This window comes from Narcine bancroftii, chromosome 2, assembly GCF_036971445.1.
Source record: "Narcine bancroftii isolate sNarBan1 chromosome 2, sNarBan1.hap1, whole genome shotgun sequence".
NCBI lineage: Eukaryota > Metazoa > Chordata > Chondrichthyes > Torpediniformes > Narcinidae > Narcine > Narcine bancroftii.
The window spans coordinates 189,591,503-189,606,533 of NC_091470.1; the positions used below are offsets into that span (position 1 = coordinate 189,591,503).

Genomic DNA, 15,031 nt, shown 5'->3' on the forward strand with positions numbered 1-15,031 from the left:
CTACCTCGAAGAAGGGCTCAGACATGAAACACTGTTAATTTGCCTCAAATAGTCGCTGTGAGGCCGGCTGAGTTCCTCCAGCATTTCGGTGTGTTTTTAAGTATAACATTTGGAGAAGAGCCACGAGGTAATAGGATTCTAGTAAATGAAGGTGGGAGAGATGGAAGGGAAAGGTTGTGGTGGGGTGGGGGGGGAATGGAAGGATGGTTGTATTGAGAGGAAAGTGAGTAGAGAAACAGATAGAAATAGTAGAACCAGATGAGGGGGGATACTTGAGACTGGACAATCAATGCTCATGCCCTTTTGGGTTTTAGGATACCTAGGTGAAATGTGATATTAAATTGAATGTCTAAATTTATAGACAGTAACAGGCCCTTCTGGGCCACAAGCCCGTGCTGCCCAGTCACATCCAATTGACCTACAAACTAGTACGTTTTGAAGGGTGGGAGGAAACCAGAGCCCCCAGAGGGAGCCCACGCAGACACGGGGACAAGTTTGGGCCTTTCAGGTGAAGGCCCATATCCAGTGTTGAATTAAAATTTGAGGAAGATTGTGTGGAATTATAGGAGACCAAGAATTTGCCTGATGAAATAAACCAGCTTTGGCTAAAACAAAACTACTGACGTCGGGGTGGAGTGGACAGCATAAACACGCTGGAGAAACCCTGCGGGTCAAGTAGCGTCCATAGGAAATGAAGAATAACGAGCATTTCAGGCCTTTTGTCAGGTGGGAGGAAGGAGAAAAAGGCTGAAAGTGATAGGGGGACATACAGTATGGTAAACAGGCCATCGTGGCCCATGAGTCTGTGCCACCCAATTAACCTACAAACCCGTTATGTTTCGAACAGTGGGAGGAAACTGGAGGCCCCGGGGAAAACCCACGCAGACACGGGAAGAACGTACAAACTCCTTACAGACAGCATGGGATTTGAACCCCAATCCCAATCGTGGTGCTGTGAAGGGCTTGCGATAACCGTGCCGTTCAAGACTCTCTGAGTGGAGATGGAAGGGGTTGGGGGGGCTGGAAGGAAGGAGACAGAAGGATAAGGGGAGAGAGACTTGGGTGAAGAGGGTTAACAGAAAGCGAAGAGGTCGATGTTGGAGAGTGCACAGACGGAATACAAGGTGGTGTTCCTCCATTTCGCGGGTAGCCTCAGTTTGGCAGTGTATGAGGACATGCTTTTTATCTTCCCCAAAATCAGGAACAAAGAATGCCCCACATGTCGAAAGAAGCTAGTTTCGAAGCGATCGCTGCGACCGGATCCAAATTTCGATGCGCTGATCTGCAAGATCTATCCGAGCAGGGACGAGTATGAGGCGCACCAGGACCGAGTGCTGGCCCGGTTAAGCAAACTCCACAACCAGCAGGCCTTGAGCAGCAGCATCGAGGAGGGATTGAAAATGCAGGCCATGCACAGGTGAGAGGGGCTCAAACAGGTTGGTGGTGCTGTCCTTTCATAGCACAGACTAGAAGGGCTGAAGGGCCTATTTCTGTGCTGTAATTTTCTATGGTTTGGGTAGATTCTTGGTAGCAACATAGTCTTGCAAATGAGATCCTTTGTGGTTGATCAAATTCAATTTATTATCATCTGATTGCATAAGAACAACCTGACGAAACAGCGATCTCTGGTCCACGGTGCAAAACATGCAGGCATGAACCAGACATAACACACCTAGTGACATACAAACAATACATACACAGGACAAATATCACATACATACAAATAAATAAATATTGTTTCGTAAATATTAGAGTCTCAGATGGTTAGTTCAAGCAGTTGCTTTGGTCATTCAGCACTCTCGCTGCCTGTGGGAAGAAGCTGGCTCTGATCCTCCTGTATTTTTTTCCAGACGGGAGTAGTTGAATGATGCTGTGTGCAGGTTGGTAGGGGTCCTCAGTGACTTTGCAAGCACTCTTCAGACAATGATCCTGGTAGATCATGTTGATGGTGGTTGCGGGGTTGATGGGGAATCCAATGATCTTCCCTACCGCTCTTATGGTCCTGGGCATTGACCTTCGATCCATTTCTCTGCAGCAACTGTACCACACTGAGATGCAGCCGGCCAGGACACTCTTGATAGAGCTCCTGTAGAAAGGTGACATGATGGCGGCCGGTAGCTTTGCTCCTTCCTGACAAGTGACCATGATAGGTCCCTAGTTATGTGAACTCCAAGGAACTTGGTCCTCTACACTACACAGTAGTTGATGTGTGGTGGACGTCAGACATTTCTGGTCCTCGTGAAGACCTCAAACCTCAATCTTCTCCTTTGCCTTGTAAGATGATGGGAAGTGGTGGGGGGGGAGGGGGTTGGGGTTTAACCTTTTCCACACAGAAGGTGATAGGTATTTGGAGCTACCAAAGGAAACTTACTTTTTTAGACATGCAGCACGGAGGCAGGCCCTTCTGGTCCATGAGCGCTCGCTGCCTAATTAACCATAAACCCTGTACATTTTCTGGAAGGTGGGAGGAAATCAGAGGAGACCCTCGCAGGTCACAGTGGGGGGGGGGGGGTGGGGTGGGCAGTAGGAGAGAATGTACAATCTCCTTACAGATAGTCTTGGATTTGAACTTGGGTGGCTGGAGCTGTAATAGCCTTGCACTAACCACTACGCTAACTGTACCACTCAAAGGACAATAATTATGAGATTCACAAGATCACAAGACAAAGGGACAGTAAGCTGGCCACTCGGCCCGTCGAATCTGTTCCGTAAATCTACACTAAGCTACTCTACACTAGTTCCAATTTCCGGCCTTCTCCCCATATCCCTTGATGCCCTCACTAATGACATACTTGTCTATTTCTTGTTTAAAAATTCCCAGGGATGAGGCTTCCGCTGCTGTGTGTGGCAGTGAGTTCCACAGATCCACGATTCTCTGGCTAAAGAAGTTCTGTTTTATATGGATAACCTCTAATTTTCAGATTATGACCCCTTGTCCTCGATTCACCCACCAAGGGAAACATCTTGCCCGCATCCACCCTACCTAAACCTTTCAAAATATGAAAAGCCTCTGTGAGATCTCCTCTCATTCTCCTATACTCCAATGAATGCAACCCAAGAGTTGCCAAACGCTCCTCGTACGTTAGCCCTTGCATTCCGGGAATCATCCTAGTAAATCTCCTCTCCAACAACATCACATCCTTTCTAAGATAGAGGGCCCAAAACTGCACACAGTTCTCCAAATGGGGCCTCACCAGTGCCCCATAGAGCTTCATCAACGCCTCTTTACTTTTATACACTATTCCCCTTGAAGTGAACGCCAACATAGAATTCGGTTTCTTCACGACCAATTCCACCTGGTCATTAACTTTTAGGTTTCCCTGCACGAGGACACCCAGGTCCCTTAGGTCTGAATTTTCACCCCATCCAAATAGTATTCTGCCGGTTTATATCCACTGCTAAAATGTACAACTATACATTTCTCTATGTTAAATCTCATCTGCCATAATTTTGCCCAGTCTCCTAATCTGGCAGTTTGACAGATTTATGGACAAGAAGGTTTTAGTAAATCAAACACTGCAGGATAGTACAGGCCCTTCATCCAACAATGTTGTGCCAATGTATATAAACCTACTTCGAAAAACAAAATCTCTACCTCCTAAACTTCTTGCATCCATGAGCCTGTCCAAGAATCTTATAAAAGTTCCAATTGTACCATCCTCCCTTGCCAATGCATTCCAGGCACCACTACTCTTTATATATTTTTAAAAAAAAACTTTACCGCTCGATTTGTACAGATGTCCTCTGGTTTCGAAGGACCCAGCAATGAAAGGGTTACGTGAGGAGCATTTGACAGTCCTTGGCCTGTCCTTGTTGGAATTTAGGAGAATGAGGGGGGAGCTCATTGCAACATTTTGAACATTGAAGGGTGTGGACAGAGTAGATGTAGAGAGGTTGTTCCCCATAGTGGGAGAGTCAAGGACAAGAGGGCACAACTTCAGGATTAAAGGGCATCCACTTAGAACGAGGAAGCAGAGGAATTTCTTCAGCCGAGGGAGGTGAACCTGTGGAATTTGTTGCCGAGACCAGGTTATTGGGTGTATTTAAGGCAGAGATTGATAGGTTTTTGATTATCCAGGCTATGGGGAGGAGGCCAGGCAGTGGAGCTGTGGGAAAATGGATCAGCTCATGATTAAAACAGTGGGACAGACTCGATGGATGAACAGCCTATTGCTGCTTCTATGTCTGATGGGCAACTGGAGGGAAATGGGCAACTGGAGGGAAATGGGCAACTGGAGGGAAATGGGCAACTGGAGGGAAATGGGCAACTGGAGGGAAATGGGCAACTGGAGGGAAATGGGCAACTGGAGGGAAATGGGCAACTGGAGGGAAATGGGCAACTGGAGGGAAATGGGCAACTGGAGGGAAATGGGCAACTGGAGGGAAATGGGCAACTGGAGGGAAATGGGCAACTGGAGGGAAATGGGCAACTGGAGGGAAATGGGCAACTGGAGGGAAATGGGCAACTGGAGGGAAATGGGCAACTGGAGGGAAATGGGCAACTGGAGGGAAATGGGCAACTGGAGGGAAATGGGACTAGCCCAGAAAGACCAATTTGGTTGGCATGGACGATTTGGGACGAAGGACATGTTTATAGGCCTGTGTTGACCTATATACACTGCTCTGCTGGGCATCATGGATGAGCTCGTGGTGTAGGTGCTGGCAGGCTTTTGATCCTCTCCCATTGCCTCCATGCAGGGCCCAACGGGTGAGAAAGCCTCCGCACGAGTCCGACAACACCACCTTCAGCGGAGGGGAGGACAACTGTGACAGCCGCTCCCACGTCAGCAACATGTCGACGCACAGCAACCAGGAGGCCGGCCCGAGCCGCAAACGCTCCAAGGCCTCGGACGATTCCTGTCCCGACCTGGACAACTCGCGGGAGGGGGCTGGTAGCCCCGATGTGGCGGGGGACTCATGCAGTGAAATTGAGCTCGTCTTCAGACCGCATCCGGTGCTGGTCGAGAAGGATGAATACTCCCAAACAAGGTATGGGGGGTGGGGGCATGTCTGCCGCAGAGAAGGTGCGGAGGGTCATTCAGAGGAGCCAATTGGCCCAACTCATCCGTGCTGACTTTCTGGGCCAGTCCCATTTGCTTGGATACCCTTCGAAATCCTTCCTATCCACACATTAGTCCAAATATCTGCTCAGCATTGTAACCGCTCCTTCAGCTTCCTCTGAACTGGATCCATGCTCTGAATGGAAAAAGCTGCCCCTTGGGTTCCTCTTCAATCTCCCTTCCCCCGGCAAAGTCTCACCTTAAACCTGAAAGGCGCAGGAAAGGTTAACACTGGTAGAGCAACAAGAAAGTTTGCAGGAGACGTACTGGAGAAACTCAGCAGTTCACACAGCACCCATAGGAAGCAGAGGGCAACCGATGTTTTGGGCCTGGGCCCTCCATCAAGGTGAGATTAGTAGGCTTAAGTTATATCACGTTCTTCCAAGCATCTAAGAGAACCTGATAGAGGCTTATAAGACCATAGGAGCAGAACTGGTCTATTCAGCCATCGTCTGCCTCGTCCTTTAATTGTGAGCTGATCCATTTTCCCACTCAGCCCCACTGCCCGTAGCCTTCAGGGTTATGTAGGGGTGAGCTGTCAGCTCTGTACTGGCTTTAAACGGCCTGTTAAAGGAGCCAACGGTGGCTGAAAACCGCTGGCCTTAATATTATTTGGCCCTTTTTCTATTTGGCCACCCTGGTGGAACCATTCCTCTCTCACACGCCAACAACAATTCCCTCCCACCTCACCTCTTCTTTCTCCTGCCACCATCTTCACTGAAGGGCAGTGCACAGCTGCAGACTAGCCCCATCTACCCACCTTTGGGAGGAAGAAAGTCGAGGTAAAATGTGAAAGTCAATGTTAACGTCGACTTTGCCAGTTTCCATTCTCCCTCCCTCCCCTGTTTCTCTCTCTTTCCCTCTCTGTCTCCTTCTCTCTAGCTCCCCACCACCTTCCCTCTCCATTCGCAGAGATACCCTCTCACCCCCCCATCAGCTTTTTCTCTCTCCTCTTCCCTCCCACCTGTTAGCCTGTGCTCCTTCCCTCCCTCCTCACCCCACCTTTATATAGGAACTGCTTATACCTTAACAAAGGATCCAGGCCTGAAACGCTGGTCGCCCTTCACTTTCTGTGGACGCTGCATGACCTGCTGAGTTTCTCGACTGGGTTTGTGCACTGTGTCTTCAGAAGGCAACTGGAGGAACCAGGGAGGGACACTTTGATGCAGGTGATTTTCTCCTGCCACCCCCCCCTCCCCCAACAGCACAATGATCTGGATCAAACATGGGGGTATTGGAGGCAGAGTCCCTGAGCCACTTCACATCTAACTCTCGTTTCAACTGCTGAATTTTTTTTTAGTCCAGGATCAGGCTTATGGTCATGAACGTGTCACAAAATTTGTTTTGCAGCAACAGTTTTTGTACATTACAGGTGCTAAAATTACAGTTCCTTAAACACAATTCTTTAAAAATAATTATTTCAAAAGAAGAGGAAAAAGTGAGGCAGTGTCTGTGGCTCGGTGACCGTTCAGAAATCTGATGGCGGAGGGGAAGGAGGTGTTTTTGTGCTGCTGGGTGTTCGTCTTCGGCTCCTGAACCTCCTTCCTGATGGTAGCAGTGAGAAGGGGCCATGGCCTGGGTGGTGGGGGTCCTTGAGGATAGAGGCTGCTTTCTTGAGACACCACCTATTAAAGATGTCTTTAGTGGAGTGAAAACTGATGTCCATGATGGCGCTGGCCGAGTTCACTAGCCTTTCTAGCCTGTTCCTGACCTGTACGTTGGCACTTCCGTACCAGACAGTGATGCAACCAAGCAGAATGCAATCCTGTTGAACTTTGCAAGAGTTCTTGGTGACATACCAAATCTCCCCATAGTGATCTCTCCCTTCCCACTATGTTTTGAAACTGTAGAGCATGTGTCGTGTCCGCAGGCCCATGTGGGCTTTATGTAGGGCCAGACGCCGCTGGTGATGCACCGGAGGCGACACTCGAATGTGCGGACGCGCATGCACGGGCTGACAATGGGAGCAAGCAGAGGGTCACGGTCACCTGCAGGGAAGGAGTGAATTGGGCTGCGTGGGGGCATGGGTCAGAAGGGCAGGCCAGGAGTTTTGATAATAAAACACAATGCTGGAGTAACTCAGCAGGCCAAACAGTGTACTTTATGTTGCAAAATAAAGACACATAACCAATGTTTCAGGCTTCAAGTCAAGTTTATTGTTAACCTGACAAAACCGTGTTTTGATGCAATATGTGCAGACACACAACCATACATACAATCAGTACACATGCAAGACAAATAATGATATATACAAATAAATATTGTTTTGTGAATATGAGAGTCTCGGAGGGTCAGAGTGAGCAGTTCCTTCAGCATTCTCACTGCCCATGGGAAGAAGCTGTTCCTCAGCCTGGTGGTGCTGGCTCTGATCTTCCTGTATCTCTCTCTTTCTCCTGCATCTTGGGCCTGTATTTTTATCTTTGCTATATAAAGGACACGGTTTGACCTGCTGAGTTTCTTCAGCTTTGTGTTTTTACTTCAATCACGGAGTCTGCAGACTTTTGTGTTTGACTCCCGGGAGTTTTGTTAAGGGTGGAAATGGTGAATAAATGACGTGAGGTTGTTTGCTGAACCAAATAGTGTGACTCCTCTTTGTTTGTGCGGCGAGACTTCAGCAGTTCCTACGTGTGCTTGTGACAGGTATGTGAAGACTACTGCCAACGCCACCGTGGACCATTTGTCCAAGTACCTGGCGCTGAGAATTGCCCTGGAGGAGCAGCAGAAGACCACGGGAAGCAGCGCTGTCAGTCTGGAAGACATCAGCGAGAAGCAGTACACAATCTATATCACCACCCCAGGTGGTCAGTTCACGGTAGGTACCACCTTTCCCCTCAGAGTTGCCGGAGGAGGTCAGCGGGTCAGACAGCATCCCTGAAGGGAGGGGGAGTGGATGGGATCTGGACCTTCCTTTTCCTCCTCCCCGCCAGCTGGGGTTCCTCCGGTGGGTTTGCGTTGTCCTCTCACTCCCAGGTCTCAGCGTGCGTCCCGTCGAGACCCCCTCGGGGCACCAAACGTACGCCCCGGCCCCTGGCTGCCCTTTCCAAGATGTCGAATGGGGCTGAAGGGCTGGCTTCTCAGCCTGGTCTCTGCACTTCCAAACACCATGAAGAGGCCAAGACATGGAGTGCATCCCAGTCACATTCTACCTGGTACAGGGACCTTCTGCAAGCGGTCCAACAAGTTAGCTCCGACCTTCATGCAAAGCAGCAGTCCCTCTACCCAGCCGTCCATCTCCGTCCTGTCAAGTTCCTCCAGTGACTCATTTCTCTCGATCCAGGTTCCAGCGCCTCCGGTTCTTTCCCCTATTTCTGTTCCTTTTGAACTCCCAGCTTTAGCAGTGGAGCGGCACAGCTCAACGCTGTTACAGTGCCAGCGGCCGGGGTTCGAATCCGGCGCTGCCTGTAAGGAGTTTGTACGTTCTCCCCGTTTCTGCGTGGGTTTTCCCTGGGGGCTCCTGTTTCTTCCCACCCTTCGAAACATTTTGTAGGTCAAATGGGTAAAATTGGGCAGCACGGACTTGTGGGATGAAATGGCGTGTACCGTGCTGTATGTCTAAATTTAAAATTTACTTTTCCACCCTCCTCATAACTCCATTCTGCCATCCAGCATCCCTCCCGAGTTTGTTGTTTGTTTTCCCCTCCAAACTCCCAATTGCATCGTGTTCAAATACTGGTTCTGTTTTGCCATGTCCATATTCTGCACCACAGCCTTCCTGCTTCCTAATACAATAGTACAAGTGGAACTTGCTACAAGAGCAGGGGCAAACAGAATTGGCCCACCCAGGGAAGGGATTACTCGACACGGGTTAGTTACAATGTGGTGAATGTATCACACAGGACATGGTCGTGGGGGTGAAATAAGGTTCAGATTCAGATTTATTGTCAGAGTACGTACATGAAATCGCACACTACTCTGAGATTCTCTTTACTGAGGGTGAAGTAGAATTACTACTTATTGACAGGGCAGAAAAGAAACTGACAACACACGCATGTAAACAAAGAAAGAAATGTAAACAAACTGACTGCAGCACAGAAAAAAAATCAATAAAGTACACAAGTAAACGTCCTTAAATGAGTCCCTGATTGAGTTTGTGGTTGGGGAGTCTGATGGTGGAGGGGTAACAGCTGTTTCTGATCCTGGTGGTGCAAGTCTCGGGTCATCGACACCTCTTTCTTGATGGCAGCGGCGAGAACAGAGCGTGCGCTGGGTGGTGTGGGTCTTTGATGATCGCTGCTGCTCTCTTGACGGCAAGCGTTCCCTGTAGGTGTTCTCGATGGTGGGGAGGGTTTTTGCCTGTGATGTCCTGGGCTGTGTCCACTACCTTTCGCAGGGGTTTACACCCAGGGGTAGTGGTGTCCCTGTACCAGACCATGAGGCAGCCGGTCAGCACACTTTCCACCGCACCTCTGTCAAAATTTGCCAGGGTTTCTGGTGTCACGCCAAATGTCCACAAACTTCCGAGGAGGTTGAGGCGCTGACGTGCTTTCTTCACGATGCTTTTAGTGTGTTGGGCCCAGGAAAGATCCTCTGAGACGGTGACTCCCAAGAAATTAAATTTGCTCACCCTCTCCACCTCTGATCCCCCCCAATGATCACCATATCATACACCTCTGGTTTTCCCCTCTGGAAGACAACAATGAGGAGACATTGAGTGTGTTGCTGCATGGTGAACGTTTGATGGCTCCTGGACTGTACTCTTTGGAGTTCAGAAGAGGGGAGATCTCATAGAGGCATTTTAAACATTAAAAGGCCTGGACAGAGTAAACGAGGCAAAGTTGTTTCCCATGATAGGGGAGCGGACACAAGTTCAGGATGAAAGAGTAACCATTAAAAACAGGAATTTCTTTAGCCAGAGAGTGGTGAACCTCTGGAATTTGCTGCAATAAACTGCTGTGAAGGCCAGGTCATTGGGTGTGTTTAAGGCAGAGAATGATAGCTATCTGAACAGTCAGGGTATCAAGGGTTATGGGGAAAAGACCAGGAGAAGGGCTGAGTGGGAGTTTGGGTCAGCTCACGATTATGGAATAGTGGAGCGAACTCGAATGGCTGACCTCTGCTCCTATGTCTTGACGGATCATATCCTCTGTCACTGCTCCCTCTCTAAAGCATGCTGATCTCCCTGTGTCCGCAAATGGGGAGGCATTTGGGCTGGTTTTGGAGCCCCACCCTGCCGTGCAAAACCTGTGACTTCACCCGTGCCTCCGCCGCAGCTTTCCGCATCGACAGCCTTTAAGGTCCGAGTTTCACTCCTTGTGCGTCCCCGATGGCCATCACTCAGTCATTGGCCAGCTGCTGCTTCAGCCCCAAGGCCTGGAAAACCCTCCCTCAACCTCTGAATGCTTCCTTCCTTCGCCAGTCTTCCCAAGACTTGCCTCTTGTTGCCATACAGTTGCTCCCACTGAAATTTGAGGAGGGACGCCCCTCCCCTCCCTCGCCCCGCCCCTCAACCCTCCTCCCCCTCCTTTTCTCACTCTCTTCACCTTTATTTTTCCCTCCCTTTCCGTTCTCCCCCCTCCCTTTCCGTTCCCCCCATTCTCTCTCCCCTTACCCCCCCTCCCCTTCCCTGGTTGGCCACTGGGAGATCCAGCACAGGTTAATTCAATGCAGAACCCAAGCTCCTGCTCCAGTGATTTGACACAAGATTCAAAATTATTTCTATTGTCAGTTAATAAAACAGATGTAATCTTACACAAAATTGCCTTTATTCTGCTGTAAGGCAGACCAGGAATCAGCAGAAATTTCCCGGCGCCCTCTACAGTCAGAGAAAGAGAAGAAAAAGAGAGTCGCTTCAGAGATACCGAGTGTCCAGGGATTCGCCTCCAGCCATCCCGCAGCCGCAGAGACTCCCGTTCGATCCGTTGGCCGCCCGAGTCCCAGGTCCAAACTTTTGATGTGATCAGGAAGCCTTCAGCTCCTTTGGCATCCTCTCGCATCCAGTTCCAATGCCTGGTTACCCCTTCAGCCAGTCTTGAAACAGTCTTCAGTCCGCAGCCCAGCGTGGGTCCTTTGGGTTGCAGTCCGCAAGCGGCCCACAGCTTGCAGAGGCTCTTCATCTTGAGTCACACTGCCTGTGTCTTCTTCAGCCACCGTAGACGTCTCCTCTGCTTCATCTCAAACGGGGAGGTGATCTCCCCGTTTCTTGGTGCCCCAGAAAGTTCTCTGCTTCCCCAGAGTTTGCAATCACTCGGCCACTGCCGAACACAGGCGCCGACATCTTTGGCCGTCTATCATTGGATTGGGCAGTAGGACCCTGTGGGCAGTGCTGTGTCTCCACTCCCTGCAGCAGCTCCCTGTTACAGCAGCTCTGGCAGCAGGCAGACTGCCTAAAACAAATCCTCACATTATTCTCTTATTTGTCTCATTCTATCTCTCTTATCTTGCAGACACTGAATGGGTCTCTGACACTAGAATTAGTAAATGAGAAGTACTGGAAGATCAGCAAGCCTCTCGAATTGTATTATGCACCCACCAAAGAGCAAAAGTAAAGAGGACGAAGACTAAAACCAATTGCTATCTGCTTGCTTATTCCTCCCATCTATTCACCACCAAAACAAAAGACTGCCACAGCTTTTTTTGGCCCTGAGGAGTGCAAAAGGGACTGTTCGATCCTGGTCGAGAAGGGGGCTGGACGTTGGCCCACCAGAGGTCCGTATCTCGGCTTGGGTCAAGAGGTGGAATAAGGAAGAGCAGCGGGAGTCGGCCGTTCAGCCCGTCGAGCCTGCTCCACCATTCAATGAGGTCATGGCTGATCTGATGATCGGCTCATCTCCACCGACCTGCCTTTTCCCCCTGTAACCTGTCGAGTTCCCCGACTATGTTCCAGTCTTGTCTTCAATATATTTACTGAGGTCACCTTCCATTGCTTCAGTTCCATAGATTCACCACCCTCTGGGAAAAGCAGTTCCCCCTCATCTCTACCCTAAATCTATTACCCTGAATCTAGTTCTAGTCTCATCCACCAGTAGAAACAGCTTACCTACCTCTAAATCTATGCCTTTCAGAATGTTACACATTTCTATAAGATCCCCTCTCATTCCTTGAGCACAGACCCAAAGGCTAAAACCTGTGACCAATGCCGCGCCATTGCTTCACGCCTTCTGGTGCTCTGTGCGGTTGCATTTGTGAGCTTGACATCGCTCTGTCAGACTGCACCTTGTATTCCCAAACCCCCCCCCTCCCTGTGATCAGCTGGCATGTGGCCCAACAGGCTAGCGACGGTTGGCGTACATGCAGCATTCCCCACAGACAGCACAAAGGGATCTAATCCCGCGATCCTATCTGAGAAACTCTGGGGAGGGGAGAGTGGGTAACGCAAGCCACCTGACTGGCCACACAGACTTCAACATCTCGTGTTACTTTTTTCCCCTCCCCCTTCATTTTGTATTCAGCCTGGTTATTACAGTGTCAGTGAGCCCAGGTTCGAACCTGGCGCTCTCTGTAAGGAGTTTGTACATTCTCCCCGCCTGGGTTTCCTCCGGGCGCTTAGGTTTCCTCCCACCCCTCCAAAAACATATGGATTTGATAGGTTAATGGGGCAACATGGTTTTATTATGGGCCAGGAGGGCCTTCTCCTGTGCTGTTTTATAAAAAAAAAAAATCCCATTCATGGCAATAAAGGTAGCCTAATGGGTTTCAATAAAGTGCCTTAGCCGCTTGGCCTGTCTAGTTGATTCTTGTGATCCACCTGTTCCCGTTTTTATTTCATGGTGGTGCTTTAGGGAAAAGGACAGTATGCCGAGGATCAAGAAAGTTTATGTATTGGAGAATTGGTGGGGTAAAGTTTCAGGCGCCGTACGCTGATAGAACGGCAGAATTTTTTGCTACGGTTGCCTCAGTCAATGCATTCTTGCTTAGCCCCGTAATTTTGCAATAGAATATGTACTTAAAGCATGCTCTCTTGCCTATCACTTTCGGGGTGTCTTTAATATTGCTGTTATAAACTAGTTATCTGTTGCACAAGTTTTGTATAGTGTTGAGATGAATTTTTAAATCCAGAGGACAAAAGATGTTGGGTGATTTTTTGTTTTAATTAGAAAAAGTACACTTGCAGTGTTCATTCTCCAACTAAATATATATATATTGAATATATACCTCTCTCTCTGAATCATGCTGTCCAGGGTGAGATTGTGTCGGGATTTGTAGATGCCGGATGAGGGAGTTTTCCGATTGCTTGAGACTCACTCTTGCAATGTCCAACTAACACACAAACAGTTTAAAAGTCAAAAATACTACTGAACACTTGTATGAAGGTATTTAAACCTTAAAGCATTTTACTTTATTTTCAGTCACATTCTTTGAAAACATTTAACTGTAGCTGCATCTGCAGGTTTCTCCCCTTCCACAGAGATGCCCAAAGGATGAACAATAACATTATAGATAATTAATGCCCCCCCCACCAGATAAAACTTTATTACTACTTAATAATATACCAATAAAGATAACAACTCTTACAGATAACAACTCTTACTCAGCAGGGATATGAGAGTCACCCCGATGGCGAGCAGCATCCACCAGGTCTTCATCCTGCACAACACCATTGCTGTTTCACACAACTTGATTCAAACAGCTGTTATGAGCAAAGCCTAGTAGTCAGGGCACTCCACTGGCTGAATATTTAATCCCATCTTCACCAAAGGCTTATGTGTTACTTCTGAGAACCCTTAGTTTGAAAATTTTAAACTTTTATTTTTATTTATTTTAAAAAATTGTTAATTTATTTTCTTCGATTTGTATGGTTGCTTGAATTCCAGTTAACAGGTTTTACAGTGTAACTTTTGAACTTTGAACCTAAGCTCGCATCAATCCCTGCAGCAGCGAACACTCACCGAAAGTGGAGTCCCTGGTGAACAACCCCTTCTCCCAACCCACAGCCTATCATAGATCCATAACGGCCGCCCTGGCAAAGATTCAATGTAGCAGTTAATTTACCACAAAGATCAAGACTGCTTTGCTTCTGCTGAACGGTTGTGATCATTGCATTTTGCATGATGAGATTTGTTAGCCTTGTAAGTCATGGTGAACTGTTGTAAGAGGCAACACTTTGTTATGAGCCCAGAGGACCCCAAAACCCAGCAGCAATAGAAACTCACCAAGACAAATGGTTGCTTAAACAAAGGATGCTTTTAATTTCCTTAAAACATAAAAACGGGATCAAACTTTAACTTGTTACTATTAACTTAACCCTCTTCTAATTCTAAGCACATGCATGTAATGTGTCCATGATCAGGAAAGTTCTTTGCTTTAATAGTCCAGTCATTCACTTCTCACTTCAAGTTCATCAATATCAGGCAGTTCTTACACTGTGCACAGAATTCAACATTCATGAATCTTAACCAGACTCTGGTGCTTGCTCAGGAAGGTTTCAGAGAGTTATTTGTTGCTCGTTGGACACACACAAACTAATTTCCTCCCATAGTCACTTCAGTGTCTTGCTGAAGAAACTTGCCACATCAGGGTTTTCCAAATGATAACCTCTTCTTCCAGGTCACCACACAATTCCTCTTGTTTCCCTTATTTCAGGAGAAACACTCTAGCCAGCCATTTCCTCTTGTAAGGACCACAAGGGTTTTGAACAGGCTGAACTCAGAACTCACAACCCGTCTTCAAAATAGGGTTTTCAACAAGCCTGCCAGCTCACCAGATTGCAGCCTCCAAAAGCTACCGCAGAACTGACTTCTCTCTCCCTCTAAGAGAAATCCTGTTTTTTTCTTTCCTCTCTCTGCGCTTGTAAAAAAAAACTTCTCCCAAGGCTCCAAACCCAATCCTTGAAAGATCTTTATCAGCCCTCAAGCCCTGCATTCTCCATTTGCACCTGCTTTGGAAATTCTTAAGCAGTTCCATTGTCTCTACAAAGTCACAGAGCCTGAATGCAAAGCTCTTGCATTTTAAATGAGATGTGAAGTGCAAGTATTTGTTTGTGGTGACCTACACTAAACCCCCACAATCTATCTCTTTTAAAAACATATTTATTA

At 48.1% G+C, this 15,031-nt stretch overlaps 1 protein-coding gene across 3 annotated transcripts in view; it reads left to right on the forward strand.

Moving 5' to 3' along the window:
* Window positions 1-13,148, forward strand: part of LOC138754820 (E3 ubiquitin-protein ligase RING2-A-like) — a 44,471-nt gene extending 31,323 nt beyond the window's left edge. For all 3 annotated transcript variants that reach the window (XM_069919681.1, XM_069919684.1, XM_069919682.1), the window contains exons 4-7: window positions 1,202-1,417; window positions 4,699-4,989; window positions 7,701-7,872; window positions 11,444-13,148. In XM_069919681.1, coding sequence (XP_069775782.1) covers window positions 1,202-1,417; window positions 4,699-4,989; window positions 7,701-7,872; window positions 11,444-11,545 — 781 coding nt within the window. In that variant the 3' untranslated portion in view covers window positions 11,546-13,148. The remainder of the gene's footprint in view (window positions 1-1,201; window positions 1,418-4,698; window positions 4,990-7,700; window positions 7,873-11,443) is intronic.
* Window positions 13,149-15,031: the final 1,883 nt, after the last annotated feature.